Below are 19885 nucleotides of genomic sequence, written 5' to 3' on the forward strand. Positions count from 1 at the left end.
GACACACACGCACATGCACACACACACACACACGCACACGCACACACACACACACACACACACACACACAACCCCACCAGGGTTATACCAGCCTAGAGTGAGGGAGGGTAGCCGGTTCCTGCCTTCAAAAGCTCTGGGCATTCCTCCTGCAGGACGGCCCAGAGCTCTTAATCCCCCTCTGGCTCCTGGCAAAAGCCCTCCGGACGAGCATGTGCCCGCCAGGGAGGATGTAGTCCCCCCCAGCCATCATTAGTGTAATTGTGCCTTTTCATGTGCAGCGTCCAGCCACGTCTCCATAGCCCCCCCACACCACCCGCACGGCACCGCATCACACCGTACACCCCAGCCCTGGAGGGGGAACATGTGTGTTTCAGATTTTTTTGGCAGACACAAGTGTCTTCTGAATATTACTCCATCGTCTTTCACACACACTTAAGCACACATGCAGGCACACACACACACACACACACACACACAACTTGTCTTTACAATCTTGGTTTCTCTCTGTCTCTTTGCTTACTCACTCCCTCTCTGACTCCCTCTCAATCACTCTTTTGTAAAATGATAAATAATCAGTGGCAGATGACTCCCTCACTCTCCCACCACCCTCCAGTAAAACATCTACGTTGCAGAGGCACAGAAGCAGCTAAAAGCCAAGGGTTGGCAGCGGCTCTGTTTTAAGGTTGCAACACGTTTGAGAGGAGTTTGCTATTAGGGCTTAGCCCTGTTGAGAGGTTTGTTGATAAATACAAAAAGACAAATTTACAAATTTCCAACTGGTTTATTTTTAGCAGGAAGCTGGGTGCCTATCAACCTGAGCGCGACCGAAGCCAAATTAGGCCGGCCAACAGGCTCCACAGCAAATTTACTACAAACCATGTCCAGTCCTCCATCAGTAACCACAAGAACCCAAACTGTGTTAAACTCTTTTGAACGTCTCCCAAACCAATCTCCTATTTTGGGAGTTGGTAACCTACAATGCTAACCAGTTTGTAAATTTTAAAAAGTTCAGATGGACAATAAACATCTCCATAGTAACCATCCCAAGTCAACCTCATATCATGTTATGCCTCGGTTTGTAGGAAATGCAGAGATTATGACTAATCCACTGATCTCTGAAATGTTACAACAAAGAAAACAATGTGTGCGGAGAGGACTTCCTGTGTTTAAAGAGCTGGGATGGGGACAGGGGGGACGGGGGGATGTCGGCTGTGCTCCAGATCCCTGGTGAGTGAGACTAACAAACGCTCTCGCTCTCTCCATTTATCTATCTCTCTGTTTTTCTCTTTCTCTGTCTCTTCTCTCACCTCTTTCTCTCTATCTCACTGACTCACTCAGTCTGTTGTTCTATCTTCATCCCAAATCCCATGGGGTTATATTATCCATTCACACCCTCAAACAAACTCCCCCAAACACACACACACACACACACACACACACACATATATATACACACACACACACACACACACACACACACACACACACACACACACACACACACAACAATAGCGATGTGTCCCCACAGGGAGGTGCGGAGAGGTTCGGGTTGCTCAGTCACCGGCGGCCAGTTGTGTCTCCTCACCGACTGACACTTGCACTCGGGTTATTCCTGCGTGAAGACTAAACAGCCCTGGCCAACAGGGCCCCGTATCGCCCTGGCTGGACCCCAGGAATGCGTAGGTCAGCGTGGGCTGGTGTGTGTGGTGAGCCCTCCTCTTCCATCAGGACGGACAGAGAGCTGTACTGATTAATAAGCCCGCGAGGGAGGAGGGGGTTGAGGGGCTCTGTGTCTGCCTCAGCACTTTTACAATCCCACTCGCACACAACAAAGCCCCCCAGCTCTGCTTTTTTTTCTCTTTTTTGGGGGGGTTTAGTCATCATGCGATAAGCCTTCCACAATAATTGATATTGGCTTGTTTGGAGCGCTAGGCAAAGAGTAGATAAAGTTATATCAACCGAATTTATTTTAGAAACGTTCTATTTTGGATGAGTCAAGAGAAGTGTCTTTTGGCATGTGCCTGCAGCCAACAGCTAAAATTATCCTCGATGTGACATATGCCTAGAACAGTGCTTGACTGTCCTCTAGTGGCTCAACAGACCAGTATCAATGCACTACTAAACTGACTGGAGGAAATACTTCAACAAAACAAATCTATACAGTATTATTCTATCATTTTCCAAAACAGCACAAACATACTCTGTGTGATGAATTACTCAGAAATGTCACAACACAATATCACCACACACACATTCTGTCAGTTATCTTGCTCACTCCTGTAAAGAAAAATAATCCAACTCTTTCTGGAAGAATGCGATTTAGCTTCCAAGAGTGAAAAGAACTGTTGAAGAAAGGGTTAGGAGCATAAACAAGAAGATGTTTTTTAAGAAGTTATATAAGTTTCATATAAGCATGGTCAGAAGCAGAAATATGCATTACTAGGAATTAGGGTTGATCTTCGCAAGCCATAGGTGTTTGTTGATGGTTGAAAGCCATCAACCTGAAAGGTTACATAAGTGTGAGGCGCATATGCATGCAGAGATCGGACCCACTCATCTCCTATCCATTCATTTTCAAACAGAGATAAAGTCAAAGAAAGAGTAAATAATGGCCTGTGAACTGAATGACTGGTCGGCTGCATGGTTGTATTTGTCTGGATTCCATCATTTATATCTCAGTGAGGAAATCTGACACCGGGGATCCATCTCCAGCGTCTCCCTTTTCACCCCTTTCCCACCCGTAAGAGTTCTATCACACACTGCAGAGGAATGACAAATGGTGGTTTTATTGCAAAATAGCACAATTATATACTGTACATACTGCTTTAACCTTTATTTGAAGAGTAGGTTATTTTGGTTTCATGATTTACTTTCCTCTGGTGTAATAACGTCAAGGTCAAAAGAGGTCTGACTTGGTGTATTGTGATCATTTGAATAGGATTTGAGCATAAAAGTTTGTATATTGTTAGAAAATTATACTCATATCAGTATTATAAACCTTTAAAGGATCTACTTAGAAAACGGTGGTAGTGTCTTTTATCCTTCTGCAACATCTGTGAGCCATGAAGAAACCATTTCACCTGCAGAGAAAATATTTTGCACATAAACTTCATGCATATAAAACATTTGATCTCAGTAGTTGTTACGGGCTCTAGAATGCTTTGTTTTAAGTAACACAAACGCTAACAGATGCTCTTCGTCTCCCCTTCTGTTCTTTTCCTCTCCTCAGGCCGACGGCCGGACAGGAAGAACCGCAACAACCGAAGGGACAAAGAGAACACAGAGAGTCGTCACGAGAGGAAGAGAGACAGGGACAAAGAAAGGAAGACTGCTGCCACCGCTGCAGCTGCAGGTGGAGAGCAGGAGGACTCAGAAAACAGGAATAAGACGGAGCGGCGACGTCGGAGGGGCCATGCAAGGAACCCCACCTCTATGGACGGAGGCACTGGGCAATAGCGGGCCCCAACCACCCCCACCCCCCTCAAGCCCACTTGCCCTTGCCTCTCACCCCCTTATCCCCTTGCTTAGGGGGTGCTGCTGCTACCTGTATAATTTAAATATATACTGTATATGCACAAGAGAGGGAAAGGGCCACGTCATGGTGCACATGATGACAGACACTTGGGTCGAGCCCAAAGCCCAGGCCAAAACCCCCCTGAGATGTTCTAACAGCGAATTAGAGACCTGTGAAATGAATATATGCTGTTTGCTGCATTAGTGATGGGACAGTGGAGACGGCTGCCAGATAGGAGAAACCATGTGAGGACTTCTTTTGTTGTGTCAGGATGATGTTGTGTTTGGTGAACCTGTTTGGTGAATCTAAAGAGAAATAAATCAACTAAAATACCCCACCTTAGCCCCACCACCCTGCCCTGGTACAGCAACGCGCCATGGTTTGAATGTAGGTTTTATGTAGAACATGTTGTTTAAACGTCAATACTTCTTTTCTGATTAAATTAAAAAGTGAGCATGCTTGCTGGCATCTTGGATATTGCCTGTGGTAGAGAGCAAGCTCTACTGACTGCATGTGTATTGGTGTATATATGTGTATAGGGCAAAAAGGACAGGTTGTTTTTGTTTTTGTTATTGTTTTTCTTGCTCATTGCCCTCAGAACAAAGTGTTGGTTTGCCTGTCTGTATTCACAGGATCTGTGCTTCTGAAGCCATCTGAACAAAAGTCAAAAAGCACCTGTACTTCAAATAAAATATATTAAATTTTGATGGGTTTTGCCTCTCAGTGTTTGTCTTGCTGTGTACATCTTTTGGACTCATGGGTAGGTGATACTCGGAAGTCCCAATGGGTCTTTCCAAAACAGCTGTCTGAGGCAATGGAAGGTGGTAAGTGTTTGCATACTGGCTGTCTTAATTTCATCAGATTTAAACCAAAGAGCACTTCAGTTAAGGTCTCAATTAAGACCAATTTTGTTGCCCCTGTGACAACCACATTTGGTTAGCTTTGTCAACCAAAACCTCATACCTGGTTGCCAATCTGGCAACCACTTTTAAAAGTTAACGCTGAGCCCTGTTGTCAGTAGGCTACTTTGAATTACTTTATTTAGGCCTACCTTATTTAAAGACTCCACACATTTTGGCAGCTATCAATCACAGAACCATCACAAAGGGTGTTGCGTCCATGACTGACCTGTAGAATGACACCCATTCTGGTGCACAGGAAAGAAATAACTTTTTTGTACCAGTGCCAAACTTTTTCAGGTTCCAAACTGATTTGTTATGGTCTAAATGTTCCGAACAGCTCAACATTTTGGGCGTGATCCAGAATGGAGCCGTTTCTCTGTTGGCCTAGCTTATTTGGGAAATTATTATCATCATCTTCTTCTTCTTCATCATCATCAGCATCATCATCATCTCTCAGTTCTACATGATGATCCATATTTGTAATAGATTAATTACATTTGATCGGGATGCCACAATTTTGTTTCTCTTTAATAGGGCTAAGGGTCTGCAGTGGTCTGACTGCTCCTGTCAAAGCTTCAACCCTTTGAGCACATGAAAGACATATTCAGACATTTTTGATCTTACATGAAACAAGCCTATTTCAAAGACCTGATTTCAAAGTTGATTAGTGAACTTAGAAAAATAAAATGACAAAGAAACTGATTATGTTTGGCACTTTTTGTCAATTTAGTCTATTTTATGTAGGCTATGTATTATCATAACAATCATAAAATCTTTAAGTAGGCTAAATATTATGAAATAATATGTCAATTTGCTCCATTAGAGTACAATATTTGTCATGGATTGATACTTGTGACAGATGAAATGTATCCAAACTGCAAACTGGGGGTGAGAAGAGAAAGTACAGAGAGCGCAAAGGTTACGTGAAACGTGGGCGAGGCGAAGTGACGCACAAACAACTAGATCTACGTATGTTTCTATTCGTTCGTTATGGTATTTTGTGCAGCCACCTAAAATACAGAGCTGGACGATCTTATCAGAGTAAGTGAGAAAATGAAAATCTCTCTGTCTGTCTCTCTGTCTGCTATTGTCGTTGTTTTGCTGTTATGTTTGTGATGTGTCGCAGTGTTTTGTATGTCGATTGCTTTAATGGTAGCGTTGGTTAAGCTGACAGCTAGCTAGCTAGCAATAACGCTAATGTTGGCTAACCAGAGCAATGGTCCACCCACAACAAGTCCAGTTGTTGTCCATCGGTGTTTTTTTCTTTTCTTTCATTACTACTTCGCTAACTATCCTCATCCCACAGTCTCTGTGAAAGAACCCCTTTTATTGTCAACAGTGTCATATATTTTCACGACACGTTTAATGTTTTGTGTGACATGAAATAGGCGTAAATAATTTACCGTTGGCTAGGTAATGATCAGCGTTAGCTAACAATAGCTAAATGGCGTTACTAAGGCCTGACTTCAAGCCTGACTGATTTGACCACCGATCTAGCTATTCATCAGCTGTCGAAGATTAGGAATTACTATAATTATTATATTTATGATGAAGTTTGGTGTAGTCTTATCATGACACTCTCTGGGTGTCTCACGTCAAACTGTACAATGTCAAAAGAAATAAGCTAGCTCGTTTGTGTTTGTCGCAGGTTGCTAACAGTTTTATTTTGCTAGCATATTATATTTCAGCTAGCGGATACCTAGCACTAATCAGTTAAGTGCATTTATTTTTCATTTTGTCTCTGCTGACAGTTAACGAAACCTTGCTTTTCCCAAGTTTAATGATGTAACGCTGAAATTACAACAGAGGTTAAATCGCAATTAAATACATTTCTATCTATGAAGTCAGAAATGTTTTTAATGTGATACGAGAAACGCTTAGCTAGATGTTAGCTAGCTTTCACTAACGTTAGCTAACGTATCGTTAACTGGCGAAGTAACACAGCATTAATCTCTTCTTCACCTCCGCAGATAATCACCCCGAAACGAGAAAAAAGAATAATACTACCCCTGATGTCAAAGACATACTAGAGGACTACTCAGTAAGTATCCACCGTTTACAGTGTTGTGATAGTCAATATGAAATTGTACACATTTGTTAAGATGAGAGCTGCAATACAGTGTGTTCATCTGTGACTACATTTTGCCTTCACGTCTCGCTAGAATGGCTAGCTGTGGCGAGGTTGACCACTCGGCGAGCCTGCTGGCCAGCAGAAAGGGGGGCAGTGATTCGTTGCCAGGCTCAGGCGGCTCCTCTCCCTCCCTGCCTGTGCCGGAGTGTGCCATCTGCTTGCAGAGCTGCGTGCACCCGGTGCGCCTGCCCTGCCGCCACATCTTCTGCTTCCTCTGTGTGAAGGGCGCATCCTGGCAGAGCAAGCGTTGCGCCCTTTGCAGACAGGAGGTGCCGGAAGACTTTCTGGAGCGGCCCACACTGCTGTCACCTGAGGAGCTCAAGGCTTCGGCGGCCGGCAAGGCGCCGGGCGAGTACGCCTGGTACTACGAGGGCCGAAACGGATGGTGGCAGTACGATGAGCGCACCAGCCGTGAGTTGGAGGATGCCTTTTCCAAGGGCAAGAAGACTGCAGAGATGCTGATCGCCGGGTTCTTGTACGTGGCCGACCTGGAGAATATGGTCCAGTACCGGCGCAATGAGCACGGCCGCCGCCGTAAGATGAAGCGTGACGTCGTGGACATCCCCAAGAAGGGCGTGGCCGGGCTGAGGCTGGACTCAGACGCTGTGGCACAGGCGGCCGCAGCAGCAGGAGGGCGCGAGAGCTCGGCAGACGGGGCAGATACTTCCGGAGTGCCAGGGACCAGCGCTGGTGGTGCCACAGCGGCTGCCCCGCCTATTCTGGTCCCCCCTGGCCGACCCCCTACCTCCCTTGGTGGCCAGCCCACAAGCCCCTCTAGCCACTCCTCCTCTTCAGACGATGGGCTCTCGTTGGAAAGGGCCTTCGTCCACCTCCAGATTGGCCGCAGTCCGGCTCCAGAGAGAGGCGGTGTCCTCGAGGGGGAAGAGGATGAGGACGACGATGAGGACGACGAAGATGAGACCTCTCCCTCACGCTTGTCCTCTTCCCACGATGCCTCAGTCGATGAATCTGTACCAGAGAGCAGCACTGAGGATGAGGAGGATAACGATCAGAGGCCTCCTGGAGAGGATGAGGAGGAGGGTACGGCTGCTGCGGTTGCGGCTTGGCAAGGACTTCACCGACCCAGACCGAACCCAGAGGAACGCTCCCCACCTGGAGGTGCTTCATCGGTCACTAGCAGCGTTGCTGGTGGTGGTGGTGCTGGTGGTAGTAGCTTGGGCTCCCGGAGGCCTGATGGGCAGTGTACAGTGACTGAAGTGTAAGACGCTGGGGGGGAAACTAAAGACCCCTTCACTGGAACTGAGCCGCTCAGTCAGCCCTTGCACTCAGTATCACAGCAACTCCAGCAGCAGCAGCAGCAGCAGCAGCAGCAACAACCATACTCCTGCCAGCCCATGGGCCCTCCTGTACTGGGTGTCATTGGATGATGAGGAGCCCCACCACCACCACCACCCTCCCTCCCTGAACCAGTTTTTCTTGTGTAGATTTAATTGTTTCTGGAGATTAAACCATGAATGTGAATGATTACCTAAAATGTTTTGTCATAGATTTATTTTTCTTTATTATTATAATTTGCATTGATCCATCATGCCTAACACCTAATGCCCCTGACAGAAGAAAAGGTCACTTGGAATTCTAAACAAGGCCTTAAAACATGAGCGAGTTGCTTTTAACAATTTTAACAGTGTGGTCGGTAAAGTGTAAACCATTTTCAGCTTTTCTGATCTTTTGATGGGTCTGAAGTTTAAACATATTGAACCCTTGGGCTGCAGTCCTGATTTTAAAATGGTGTTTCATAACCATAGCATGGTCTTGGAGTGTTGTGTTCACATTTCATCTGTGTGCTAGTCTAGCTCATAACTTGTGCATGTTATAAGAGAGGGCTTCTAAACACTACTGGCAGGATGAAATTAAATGTTCTTTTTATTATTATGGTTATTTTGGATTTCATTTGGCTAGGCAGTTGGTTTGTCGCTTGCCCCTTTGTTGTGAGTTTTGTGTGAAATGAATGATGTGGTCGTATGACAAGGGCAGTGTTATCTGTTACAGTTTATATTTTGTTTTTGTTTTTTAATGCGTCACCAGTTCTCAACATTGTGACACTTTGTTTTAGATTTCCATCTTGACTTTTAAAAAACTAAAAGAAGTATAATTTTCTTTCTGTGACTTTTGCTTTGTTGTAATATTTTGTTACAGGATTTGTAATTTAATAATAAAGTCTGTGTCAACTTATCATCCCATATCAAAAGACTACTGTCTAGTTGTTGCTTTTTAATACTGTCTTTATATCTCAGTGGTGTTGAGTTGACAACATAACTGAATGATGCTGCATATCCACTGAAGACATAAGTGTTTTAGCTTCCAAAATATTAATGGTGATGTCTACCACTACAGGTTCTCAACAATATCTATTCGTGTTACATTTATGAACATCTCAGTAGATAGATAGATAGATAGACACTTTATTGATCCCCAAGGGGAAATTCAGTATTCTCCTTCATCAGAAGTGAAGTGCTTTGTGCAGATCTGATAGGAGTTGTCTCTGGAGCTACTGCTGAGACCTTGCCACAAGGCTCTGGATTCACCCTGATCTCATGCTGTGGATATCAAAGGCCTCTTTGTGTTTCTCATAATGGCTACATTGTGATCCATGTTTTTTTTTTTTGATGTAAGCCTGCATAAGCTTCATAAAACACACAAAATCTGCCATAATTTACACTCAGATGATTACAAAGAAATCTGTTCATAGTAATCACATGTACTCCTGCAGAATGGCACCAAAGGGAGATGTTTCCTTTGAAGAACTTGCTCCGGGTAAGACCAGAGCAATACTCCAATTTACATTTATTCATTTAGCAGATGCTTTTATCCAAAGCGACTTAAACTGTGTCAGTTACATTACAAAGGCAAATCTCCCCAGAGCAATTTGGGGTGAAGTTCCTTACTCAAGGGCACAACGGTGGAAACCAGAAACTGAACCAGCAGCTTTCAGGCTACTGTATGTCAGCCCAACTCCTTAGCCCCTATTCTACCAATGGCCCACAATGAAGTACCCGCTCAGCTTTACTGGCATCACGCTATCTGGCGATAAATTCTTTGGTCACCAGTGTTCGTTAAGTAATCTTCTATTAAGTAATGTACTAAGTAATGTCTTAAGTCTATTAAGTATATGTAAATCCTATAGCTCACGCCATTGGAATATCCATAATACATGATTCCAAATGAAAACGCGTGAGTATAAACAAGAATAAACCAAATCTATGGAATGGATGAGAAAATGACTATATGATTTCCCTATGCTCACATTATGGTAGTGATCTGGGGTTTGGGACAGAGCAGTGATTGGGAGAACTACATCTGTATCAGACTGTATCTGTCCATTACTGACATGCTGCTAGTCATCAGGTTGTGGGATAATCATTAGTCTAAACCTGTCTGTAGTTGGTGGTCAACTGAGACAGAGGTGGCTCTGAATGGGCGTTTTTCAACCTAGAGAGAACTGGTTCTTGAACCGGTTCTATTCAAATTCTTTGAACCTTGGTGCTATCTAGTGAACCAACCTGCATTTCAAACCAGTTTTTAAAGCCCAATTGATACAGCCAGCCACAGGTGGAGTGACAAAACGCAGGCATCCTGATGATGGCATTATATCAGCAATGGACGGGTAGTTCTCCCAATTACAGCTCTGCCCTGATTATTATGTGGCAGACTGATTTTGATGACTGTTCTATTATGTTTTGAGGGCTAGAATTAGAAACTGCACAAGATTGTTTTGATCTTAATTGCATTACATTATGCTTCATCCCTGTAATAGGAAAGTGGAAGCACATGGCAGTTTCCTATTACAATTTTTATCTATAATTGACTGACCTACTAATTCCCATTTAATAGACGACACTTGCTAATGCTGACCCTTCTTAACATCATAATGGCTACACCTAGTAATTGCCACTGTTCAGCCTAGAGTTACAGCATCCAGACAGAATGAAATGACTTTCACCGCTCAATGTATATATATCTTTAATGCTTTTTTTGCAACATCCCTCAACATGAGAGAATTTGTGTTGTGTTTGTTTTTGTTCACCACATTCAAGGGCATACAGTAATCAAACTTATATTATTAGGAAATTGATCCGAGTCTGCATCTCAAAAGCACTCGATCAGTTTGTGACAAGTCCTCATGCTTGTGTTCACTTATGTTTAGACTTGCTGGCCAAAGCTGCCAGGTTGGCCGGGCCACCCCACACGGTCCCAAACACATCTTTCTCAGTCCTCAGAGCGTCCTCTAGGGGGAGCTCTCTCCCACACACCACCACCTGCTTCACCGCCCTGATCACCATGGCAGGGCCTTTGGTGTATTGGGCTAGCCATTGCTCGGCTTCTACCAAAGCACTGGTGCCATTTGCAGGGCTCAGCACGCCATTGGCCATGCCGATTTGAGTGCCATATTCTGGGTCCACTTTCTTGGCACCACCCAGCAGCTTTAAGGCGTTCTGACTGCCCACAATCCGGACTAGTCGAGCAGCACCACCCCATCCTGGAACAAGGCCCATGTGCTTGTGGACAAACTGGATCACACTGTCTGGCGCCATCAATCTGCTTGTACAAACAATCAGCCTTACTTACACATCAATGTAAAAATAGCTAACAGTTGCACAAAACATACATTTTTCTTAGTAGAATCCCTTTTATCTGTAACAAGATACTGACATTACTGGAAGGTGAGATCAGCTGTTTAAGAATACTGTTTTAAAAGGTCACTCTAGGAAGACAGAGCTGTAGCGTTTTTTTTTTACTATGGTTTTGACTTGTATGCTTCCAATTGTGAGTGCAGCATGGCACAGCTAGGTCCGATAACCTTATAAACCTCAAATGGCACTGTCCAGGCTTGCATCATCCCCAAGACCGTGAATACAAACTGAAAGTATAACACTTCATTAACCAATATGATGTTAACTAAAACATATCTATTTTTTGTGGTAAAAACTGATGAGTTGACATCAGTGAGATCTCAACACCCCCCCTCACCTGAAGTCACAGGAGGTGATGAGCTCTGCTCCTCCTCCCAGTGCCTTGCCCTCCACCAAGGCAACAGAGATAAGAGGCAGCCTGTGAGAGAACAAAAGACTTGCACTGACAAATATCAAGTTCACATCACTCAATAAATGTGATCATGTGTGGAGTTTTTTTATTTGTTTTTACCAGAGTATGTAAATATTTGAGGTACAGTAAGCATACCTAAAACAGACAAGATTCTCTGCCACTTCCATAAGGCTCTTACCTGAGCAGTCGGGTCAATGTGTTCTGCATGAACATGCACATTTTCATGCCATCCTAGGGGAAAGAACATTTGTACCTGTAAGCTTCATTCATCAATGCTTCATTTGTGTATTTTTTATTTTTGAGTGTAACAGATGTGATTTTCACCTGTGGGTTTGATATTGCCCTGACGGCATTCAAGTCAGAACCAGAGCAAAAGGTTCCAGCAGCCCCCTGGACAATGAGACCTTTCCCCTCGGTCCATTCCTCCAACTGCATCACTCTCTCCTCCAGCTCAAGCATCATGGTTCCTGTAAGGTCAATGAATGATTTCAAAGATAAAATCCAAGGGGTGGAACTTAGAGTAACTTGCGATACGACTCAATAAAGATGGTATTACGATATAGTGATTCTGCACATGTACAACACATCACAATAAAATACCTGGGTCATTCCACGTCAGTTCAACCAGGGCCCACGCATTTAGGTCTCAAAAAATTCTGAAACAATTACCAGGTGTACCTATGTTACCCAGGAGACACACTGTAAAATTACTCTTATGTAAGATCAATACTTTCCAACAGCCAGTTTTACAGGGGGAGGGGGGTGTCGATTTTGTCCAGCCTCTTTTTTTTGTCAAAGTTCACAAGCCCACAGCGCAACAACTAAACCAAAGATCCTTTGATTACTAGCTCCGCTTTAACCCTCTCTGACTAAACATGTAGGAGGCTCAAATTTTGCATGGTGGTACATAAATAGGAATAGTATGTAGCAAAATCGTCACATTTGGTCTGGATAATCCTGCATGGTCATAGCTGTCCCTCAAAGTTGATACAAATGTTATTGGAGTTTTTGGCTGGACTCTGTACTTTGAGCCTCCTACATGGTTTAGTTCTTGCGCTGTGGGCTTGTGAACTTTGACAAAAAAAAGAGGCTGGACAAAATCGACACCCCGCTCCCCCTGTAAAACTGGCTGTTGGAAAGTATTGATCTTACATGAGAGTAATTTTACAGTGTGTCTCCTGGGTAACATAGGTACACCTGGTAATCTTTTCAGAATTTTTTGAGACCTAAGTGTGTGGGCCCTGGTTGGATTGACGTGGAATGACCCACCTGTAAAAAGGGAGAAATAGAAAGAATTATGCATTTTTTTCACTCACTGCATTGTCAGTTGCACAGAATTAAACAACTGAGATGAAAAATTGTACAACAAAATACATAGTCACAACCCCAGATATGGAGGTGGGGTGTATCTCTGGAAAACCAGAGAATAGTTAGGTAATTAAATTAGTGGCAAACTGCTGCACACAGTTAAAAGCCGGGCAGAACGCAGTCTATCAGAAAGATGAATTCTAGTGAGATACAGACCTTTTTGCTGTACAATACCAAAATGCATTAAACACAATTAAATGACAGTAGCTCTGCATCAGTATTAACATGACAGTGGTATAATCCATTCATAAGACAGTTGAAAAGTGGCCAGATCAAGACTGTTATAGACCATTCCAGTGCAATTGTGGGTTATGTCTGCTCACATACTCTACCTGAAAAAGCATTCATGCGAGCTGGATTGTTCACAGTCATCACGGCAATTCCAGAATCCTGCTTGATGAGATCAATAGATCCACCAGGGAAAGCCTGCAGTTTTCCCCGGATTTCCTCATTGTTGAATCCATGGACACCAGTGTACACAGCTGTTTGACGACACTGGAGTCTCCTCACACTGTAAGTGGTGGTCTTCCAAATGTGCCGGCCTGCACTAGACAAGGCCATTCTGCTGAGGGGATGAGGATGGTAAAGATGAAAGTGTAATGATTCATAGTAGAAGCATGGTGGCTTGTGGCATGCATCCTCTACCTTCCATTGTAGGCCTACATCTCAGTTAATTATCTCCCATATCTAACCTAAACATCATATTTGTTTACTGAGTGTATTAGGATACGGTGGTCAGAGTTAGATGTATTCTAGTCATGTCACAATGAGGTAATACTTTTGAGTAAGCCTACCTTTGTGTATGAACTGTTACTGCATGCCAAAGCCCAGCAAGTCAGGAGATCAAATAAATACAAGAAATATAAATCGAATTCACAACAAAAGAATTAGAGAGGAAACGTGCACTTTGATTTTGGTCAGGCCGTGCATTTAGAATAGATAGGTTTGCTTTCTTGAAAAAGACAGAACAGTGATGTTGGCAATAGAAAATGTTTTCCTTGCCAAAAGTGTAACGTTAGCCTACTTCAGATGACTGGATGGATCATGCTGTGGATGTATACATAATGACACTTGCAACAGATACGCGTCAGGACTGAAAATTACATCCAGCAAGGTATTCAAGCTGTAAGGATAGTTATGACAGCAGACAGACATACTTTTGTTTTCAAGGGGTGTTTGCCGCGATATTTGACACGCTGATAGGCTATGTCCTTCAACGGCGTCCTGTTTTTAGGAGCCACACAACATTAGCATCAAACTAAGGCTACTTTACTTTTCTAAAGCACCTCGCGAGAAACTACCTTAAGTTGTTTTTCCCGATAGAGCAAAATGTACTTCACTAACCTGTGAATGATCTTATTCAACGTGTTACAATTAAATAGGTCCCCCTGAAACTTTAACCATTTCATTCGCACAAATTGTACTTTTATGATTTCTCATTGTGGTACATGTATACCAAGGACAAATAAATTGTTTTAAACTGACAGTATTATCTTGATATTTTCAAAACATTTACAAGAAAAATGCAGCCTACAACAATGTAACACGTTTGGTTTGAACCATTTGTTTTAGGCTACTGAAAGTAGGCTACCACGGGGTGGCAGACTTTGCCGTATGATTTTTTAATTCACATGCCACCTGTGAGTGCAGAAACCAAAGAGCATAGGCCTACACTGGTCCTCCTCTTTAAACAAAGAAAATTAAGAAGATCCTTCCCTTATTCAGCCAAGACACTCCGTTGTGTTCTATTAGACCACAAAGGTTTCTCTTCAGCTTGTAGGCCTACTCTTAGCTTGTCCAGCTAGCTTTTATCATTTATTTTAGGGCAATATCAGTTATAGCCTAGGGCCTACTTTTTCCTCCATGTTAATAACGTGTATACAAAGGATATTTAGCTTTTTTTATTATTATTATTATTATTATTATTATTATTATTTGAATATTCACAAGTGGTGACCAGAAGTGGTAGCCTACCTACACCACTGGCAACAAGCCACTGCCAATCTGATTTTGCTTTCTTTGGTTTCTGGGCTCCATAATATGGCACACACTCTGTACATTCAAATGTGTACATCTCTTCTTAACAGTGACCAGGACCAAACAAAGTGTGGCACATCACAAATGGAACTGGTGCTCCAGAGCCTTGCCATCACAGATGGATACTGAACAGCTTCCAAACAATAATAGCCGAGTACTGCCCAGACACAGAGCTGGAATGAGGAGCACTTGCCAGCAGAGCAAAGAACAGTGAAGCAAATATAAACTCTGAATCAGACATGTACTGTACTGCCTTGGCGTGGTTTCCTACAGGGCCATTTGAGACTCGGAGTTAGAGCATGCATGCATATAGTATGTCGAGTAGCAGACAAATAGGGCAGCCAGGGCATAAGTCAACCTCATACTCATTTGCATTCTCTGTAGAAGTAATCAGGAAATAATTACCCCTGCTTTAACACTGGAAATATGTGAGCTGATGAACTGATCTGCTCATCAGATGCTTTCAATAAATGGCTACATCACATCACAGCGATGTCATATTTAGCAAACATTACACAATGTTCTTGCCTGTGAACTGTGGCCTTTTTGGAATATTTGTTTTTTTTGGAGGGAAGTGGAATTGAATCAGTCTTCATTTGTGAAGACTGATGAGAATGGTGTATTGTGCAAATGCTTTGTGTTGTCTGTATTCCAATAAACAAGATTGCGTTTGACCGCATTTACATTGGATCAATACTTGATTTAGGTCACTGAACATAAAGAAACACAGGCAAGTTTAGCTGCAAAGTTGGTGTTTTTTTTCCTAAATTAAAGCTCCAGGACTTTTTTTCTAATGGTAATAGCTACAAAATACCCTCAAAACCTCTTGGTAATCCAACCTTGGCCACATATTATTTTGGGTCTCGGTCTGGATGCTGCTCCATGTCATCAGAATTCCACATTGTGAGCAACCACCTTGACTGATCACAGGGCTTGAGGATGAGCTGCTTGAAGCTTGGCACAGACAGACACACACACACACACACACACACACACACACACACACCAGCTCACTCTTAAATTCAAACCAGCAAACTTGAACATCTTATTAATGACCACAAATAAGCCTCACTGTAAACTCAGCTTCAAATTTGCAACCAAGCCCAGAACACTTCTAATCTGTATGACTGGCTAACAGTCTCCCTATGAAGTGTTATTGATGACCCTTCTATTGCCACCTCTGGATCTGCTGTCAAAGTCCAGCGTTTGATAATCTTTTTTGGAAGGGAGGCAGCGGGTCATTTGAGTCACTAGACACTTCCACGGGCATTCCAGGCGTTTGACTCTCTCTTGTTATGACTCTTTCTGTCCTGTAGTAGCCCTGCTGTAACTGTCCCTGCTATAGGTGGTCACTGATATGTGGTGGTACTCCGAGACACTGCTCGGTAGAGATAGTGATAGCCGAGATGAGCATGGCACACTCAGACGGTTTTACACAGCCATGTCTGTTCTCCCAGAATAAAGACACTATTGTCTATCTCACAGTGTACACACAGTGTCATAACAAATGAGATGCCCCCTCCCCCCACCCCCATCCCCCTAGTGTACTCAAAGTGACAACACACTGCTGGGTGTGCCTGAATTGTAGCCTCCATACTCATGTGCTTGAGACAATGGAAACTCCTGAGCTTCCGTTTAATATGAAAGCATATCTGAAATTGCAGTCTGCTAATGGATAGGACAAAACCCTTGCCAGGGACACTGAGAGAGACCGAGCCGAAGTGATACATCAACTGGCAATCGATAAGCAGCTCCCTTGGGCTCCTCAGGGTAAGGGTTAGGAGTCAGCAGGGCTCTGAGAAGGGAAGACATAAACCTGTAACCTCATAGCAAATGTAAAGAGAGGCAAACAGTGAGAGAGAGGGAGAGAGAAAGAAAGAGAGAGAGAGAGAAACAGGTTGAGAGGGGGACATGAAATATGAAAGATGTTTCATTTTTTTTCATTTCAAAATATTGGATCCATCTGATACTCATCTACTGTCATATTGCTGCCCCCTGCACCTGTAATGTCCACTCCATGTGTAGGCGGGGTTGTAGGGTTCAACGTCAAAATTGATACAAAAGGGGTTTTTATGGATTCTGGTACTGTTGGACATGCTAAATAACATACTAAAAATCTAGTAAAATCTGACCTTGGGAAATATTCAAGATGGCCACCAAAATAGTTGCCAAGAGGTTAGAATGGCTATCTCAATTACTATTCAGCCTACAGGGATGAATGAGGTCAAATGATGGTCAAATTAAACAAAAATATGATTTTAAATGTTAACATTGAAAATGTTGGAATGCTCATACCTTTTTCAGTCATATATTAAAATCAATGCGTTTTAATACAGAGCAAACACAATATGTACCATGTCCATGGCATGGAGGAAGATAAGACATGTCTTAACTGGTATTATATCTCATCTAGAGGGTGTATGCTTTTAGATAATACATAGTTTAGGGTGTTTAATCTGTTTTCTCTGGACAGTATAGGCCAAAATGTATCCGCTTTACACTATTCGCCTATACAGAATACAGGGCAATGTATTGTGCATGGCATGGAGGAAGATGGGACATGTCTTAACTGGTGTTATATCTCATCTAGAGGTTATATGCTTTCAGAAAATATATAGTTTATGGTGTTAACGTTGTTTTCCCTGGACTGTACAGGCCAAAATGTGTCTGCTTTACACTAGATTACAGAATAGGGCAATGTATTGTACATATCGTGAAGGAAGATGGGACATGTCTTAACTGGTGTTATATCTCATCTACAGGTTATATGCTTTCAGAAAATATACAGTTTAGGGTATTTATTTTATTTAGGGTGTTTATTTGTTTTCCCTAGAAAGAATGTAGTCATAACAATTCAGCAGATAATATATTTGTTTTCATGACCTCTGAATAAGGTCAATCACCCACACCATCTTTTTAGGATGAAAAATTGTCCAATCTCTCTCCCTATGATGTATGTAATTCAACTGAGAGAAAGTTGTGAAAAAAAATGATAGGTTGAAAACTGGTAGAATGATGTCTATCACTCTCTATGCTTCGAGTAGACTGAATTGGCAGCATGGTCAGAAAGTTGTAGAAAAGGAGGGACTGATTACAATTCAATAGATTATAATTGATTTCATGACCTCTTTCCTAGGCTGAATAATGCTTCAGATATAGCCATAATTAGCTTCTGCCGGCCATCTTGAAAATGACCCCTTTACTCGGGACAGATTTTACTAGATTTTTATGTTATTAAGTACATCTAAAGGTATCATAATCAGTTGAAAAACCTTTTGTATCAATTTCTTTGAGGTTAGGAGTAGGCTTTCTGCAGCCTGCCTGCAGGCGCGACCCCCCGGGCAGAGACATCTGGAGCATTTAGAGTGTGTTCACTCAGCCACATTTTCGACCCTCAGGGTGGCGTTTGGATGTCTATTTCAGGGCGGGGTGAGTGACAGGGCAGGCAGATGCCATAGCATTTTTAAAACGTCTTATATGTGGGGGGCGCCTCTCTCTTCCTGTCGGTGAGGGTTAGAGGGCAAGGGCGAGTGAGGGCAGAGGTGGACAGGGAAAGGCTCTTGTCTGGGGAGAGAAATATCAGACTGAGTGCTGGACAGAACTGAGATAAAGTGTGCGTGTGTGTGTGTGTGTGTGTGTGTGTGTGTGTGTGTGTGTGTGTGTGTGTGTGTGTGTGCGTGTGTGCGTGTGTGCGTGCGCACACATTTGTTAAGAGCATGGAGCTTGGGGTCTACAACAGGGTGTCACAGCTGCTCAAAAGTGTTTTGTTATTAGATTCCAAGGGCAGTGTGTGTTTTCAAATGGAATGTAAAGTAGAAGTAATCACGGAGGAGTTCACACTGGTCATCTATGAGAGATGAATTATCACAAGACACAGACATGTAAAGGCCCTGAAGTATGCGTACAGTCTTTTATGTGCATACCAGGCAGCGCACAATAATAGCTACTAGAGTACTGACTGAAAAATGATATCCTTAGCGACTTTAGGGAGTTAAAATGTGCAATGTTTTAGTCTGTATTAGGATGTTTGCATAATATGTGTGCAAAGGCAACCCACATCTGTCAAATGAAGGATTACTATTAACTAGGCCTCATGAAACTCAAGGGAGAACAAGAATAAAGGCTATGAAAGACTAGTGCATTAGAGAAACTCTCAGCAGTATATTGTCATTAGTGTCAAACTAAACTGGCAACAGTGATGACAGTCTGGCATTGCTGTGCCTCTGTTGAATTTCTGCAATAACAGATGAAGGCCAAAATATCACTTCTTATTTATACAATAGATGTACAATTTGCCAGTGTAGAGTGACAATAGTGTCATTTATGTTTTCTTGAACAATTACAATCAAATAAATGTGTGTTTTTTTCTGAATTCTAGGATATGGACATTTCAATCATGGCGAGACATTTCTTGAAAAGTCCATTTTGTTTTGCACAGCAATGTGAGGGGACATGGCGAGATTGTCTACCAAGCTCCTTTCGTCCAGCAGGGAATTCACCTGTGCCGGTGTCCAGGCGCCTGTGTGCCTCCGCCCTCTCTCCCAACGCAAACAGGAAAAGATGGAAATAAAGGTGTCTGCACATCAGGGAAGGAACACCGTATTTATATCAGTAGCCTGGATAAGATTTCTGGCACCAAAACACCGTCACACCTGCTATTTCAGTCAAAGGGTGCCAGGTTTCAGGCAGCGTTTGGTGTCTCGACACAGACCCTTGAGAGAACGCCTTCATTCCCAATGCATTAAAATATCTCCAGGCAGGCAGACAGGTGATCAAAAGCCTCCCAGTAGTAAATACAAGAGTTGGAGGCTTGCCAACTGTCATTGGACGCTAGGCCAAGAAAATCAGAGGTTTCGATGAGCCGTTTTA

The 19885-nt window shown here is 43.0% G+C and overlaps 3 protein-coding genes across 8 annotated transcripts in view; 2 read left to right on the forward strand and 1 right to left on the reverse strand.

Moving 5' to 3' along the window:
- The window catches only part of rspo3 (R-spondin 3), a 14657-nt gene extending 10444 nt beyond the window's left edge, over positions 1–4213 (forward strand). The window contains exon 6 of the mRNA XM_042108087.1: positions 3230–4213. Coding sequence (XP_041964021.1) covers positions 3230–3456 — 227 coding nt within the window. The 3' untranslated portion in view covers positions 3457–4213. The remainder of the gene's footprint in view (positions 1–3229) is intronic.
- Positions 4214–5333: 1120 nt separating this feature from the next.
- rnf146 (ring finger protein 146) lies at positions 5334–8743 on the forward strand. Of its 2 annotated transcripts, none has more exons than XM_042107851.1 (3): positions 5334–5457; positions 6387–6457; positions 6579–8743. In XM_042107851.1, the coding sequence occupies exon 3, from the start codon at positions 6580–6582 to the stop codon at positions 7768–7770; it is 1191 nt and encodes a 396-aa protein (XP_041963785.1). In that variant the 5' UTR covers positions 5334–5457; positions 6387–6457; position 6579; the 3' UTR covers positions 7771–8743. The 2 variants fall into 2 exon arrangements, with proteins under 2 accessions (XP_041963785.1, XP_041963786.1); XM_042107852.1 differs by lacking the exon at positions 5334–5457 and adding an exon at positions 5483–6128.
- Positions 8744–10511: 1768 nt separating this feature from the next.
- Positions 10512–14405, reverse strand: echdc1 (enoyl CoA hydratase domain containing 1). 5 transcript variants are annotated; one of them, XM_042106931.1, is made up of 6 exons: positions 14324–14405; positions 13312–13544; positions 11936–12078; positions 11790–11842; positions 11537–11617; positions 10512–11104 (listed from the first exon to the last, which is right to left on the reverse strand). In XM_042106931.1, the coding sequence occupies exons 1-6, from the start codon at positions 14386–14388 to the stop codon at positions 10699–10701; spliced, it is 981 nt and encodes a 326-aa protein (XP_041962865.1). In that variant the 5' UTR covers positions 14389–14405; the 3' UTR covers positions 10512–10698. The 5 variants fall into 5 exon arrangements, with proteins under 5 accessions (XP_041962865.1, XP_041962866.1, XP_041962869.1 ...); XM_042106932.1 differs by having other exon boundaries at positions 13312–13541; positions 14324–14403; XM_042106935.1 differs by lacking the exon at positions 14324–14405 and adding an exon at positions 14137–14317 and having other exon boundaries at positions 13312–13541.
- Between the last annotated feature and the right edge of the window lie 5480 nt (positions 14406–19885).

Source organism: Alosa sapidissima, chromosome 10 (assembly GCF_018492685.1).
Source record: "Alosa sapidissima isolate fAloSap1 chromosome 10, fAloSap1.pri, whole genome shotgun sequence".
NCBI lineage: Eukaryota > Metazoa > Chordata > Actinopteri > Clupeiformes > Clupeidae > Alosa > Alosa sapidissima.

What these genes read in the sequence shown, in the direction of transcription:
- rnf146 (XM_042107851.1), top strand. Translation starts at nt 6,580, where the DNA reads ATGGCTAGCTGTGGCGAGGTTGACCACTCGGCGAGCCTGCTGGCCAGC.
- echdc1 (XM_042106931.1), bottom strand. Translation starts at nt 14,388, where the DNA reads ATGAAATGGTTAAAGTTTCAGGGGGACCTATTTAATTGTAACACGTTG. An exon ending in TCGCATGAATGCTTTTTCAG is followed by an intron (nt 12,079 to 13,311) that starts GTAGAGTATGTG and finishes TTGACCTTACAG; the next exon opens with GAACCATGATGCTTGAGCTG. An exon ending in ACATTGACCCGACTGCTCAG is followed by an intron (nt 11,618 to 11,789) that starts GTAAGAGCCTTA and finishes GTTCTCTCACAG; the next exon opens with GCTGCCTCTTATCTCTGTTG.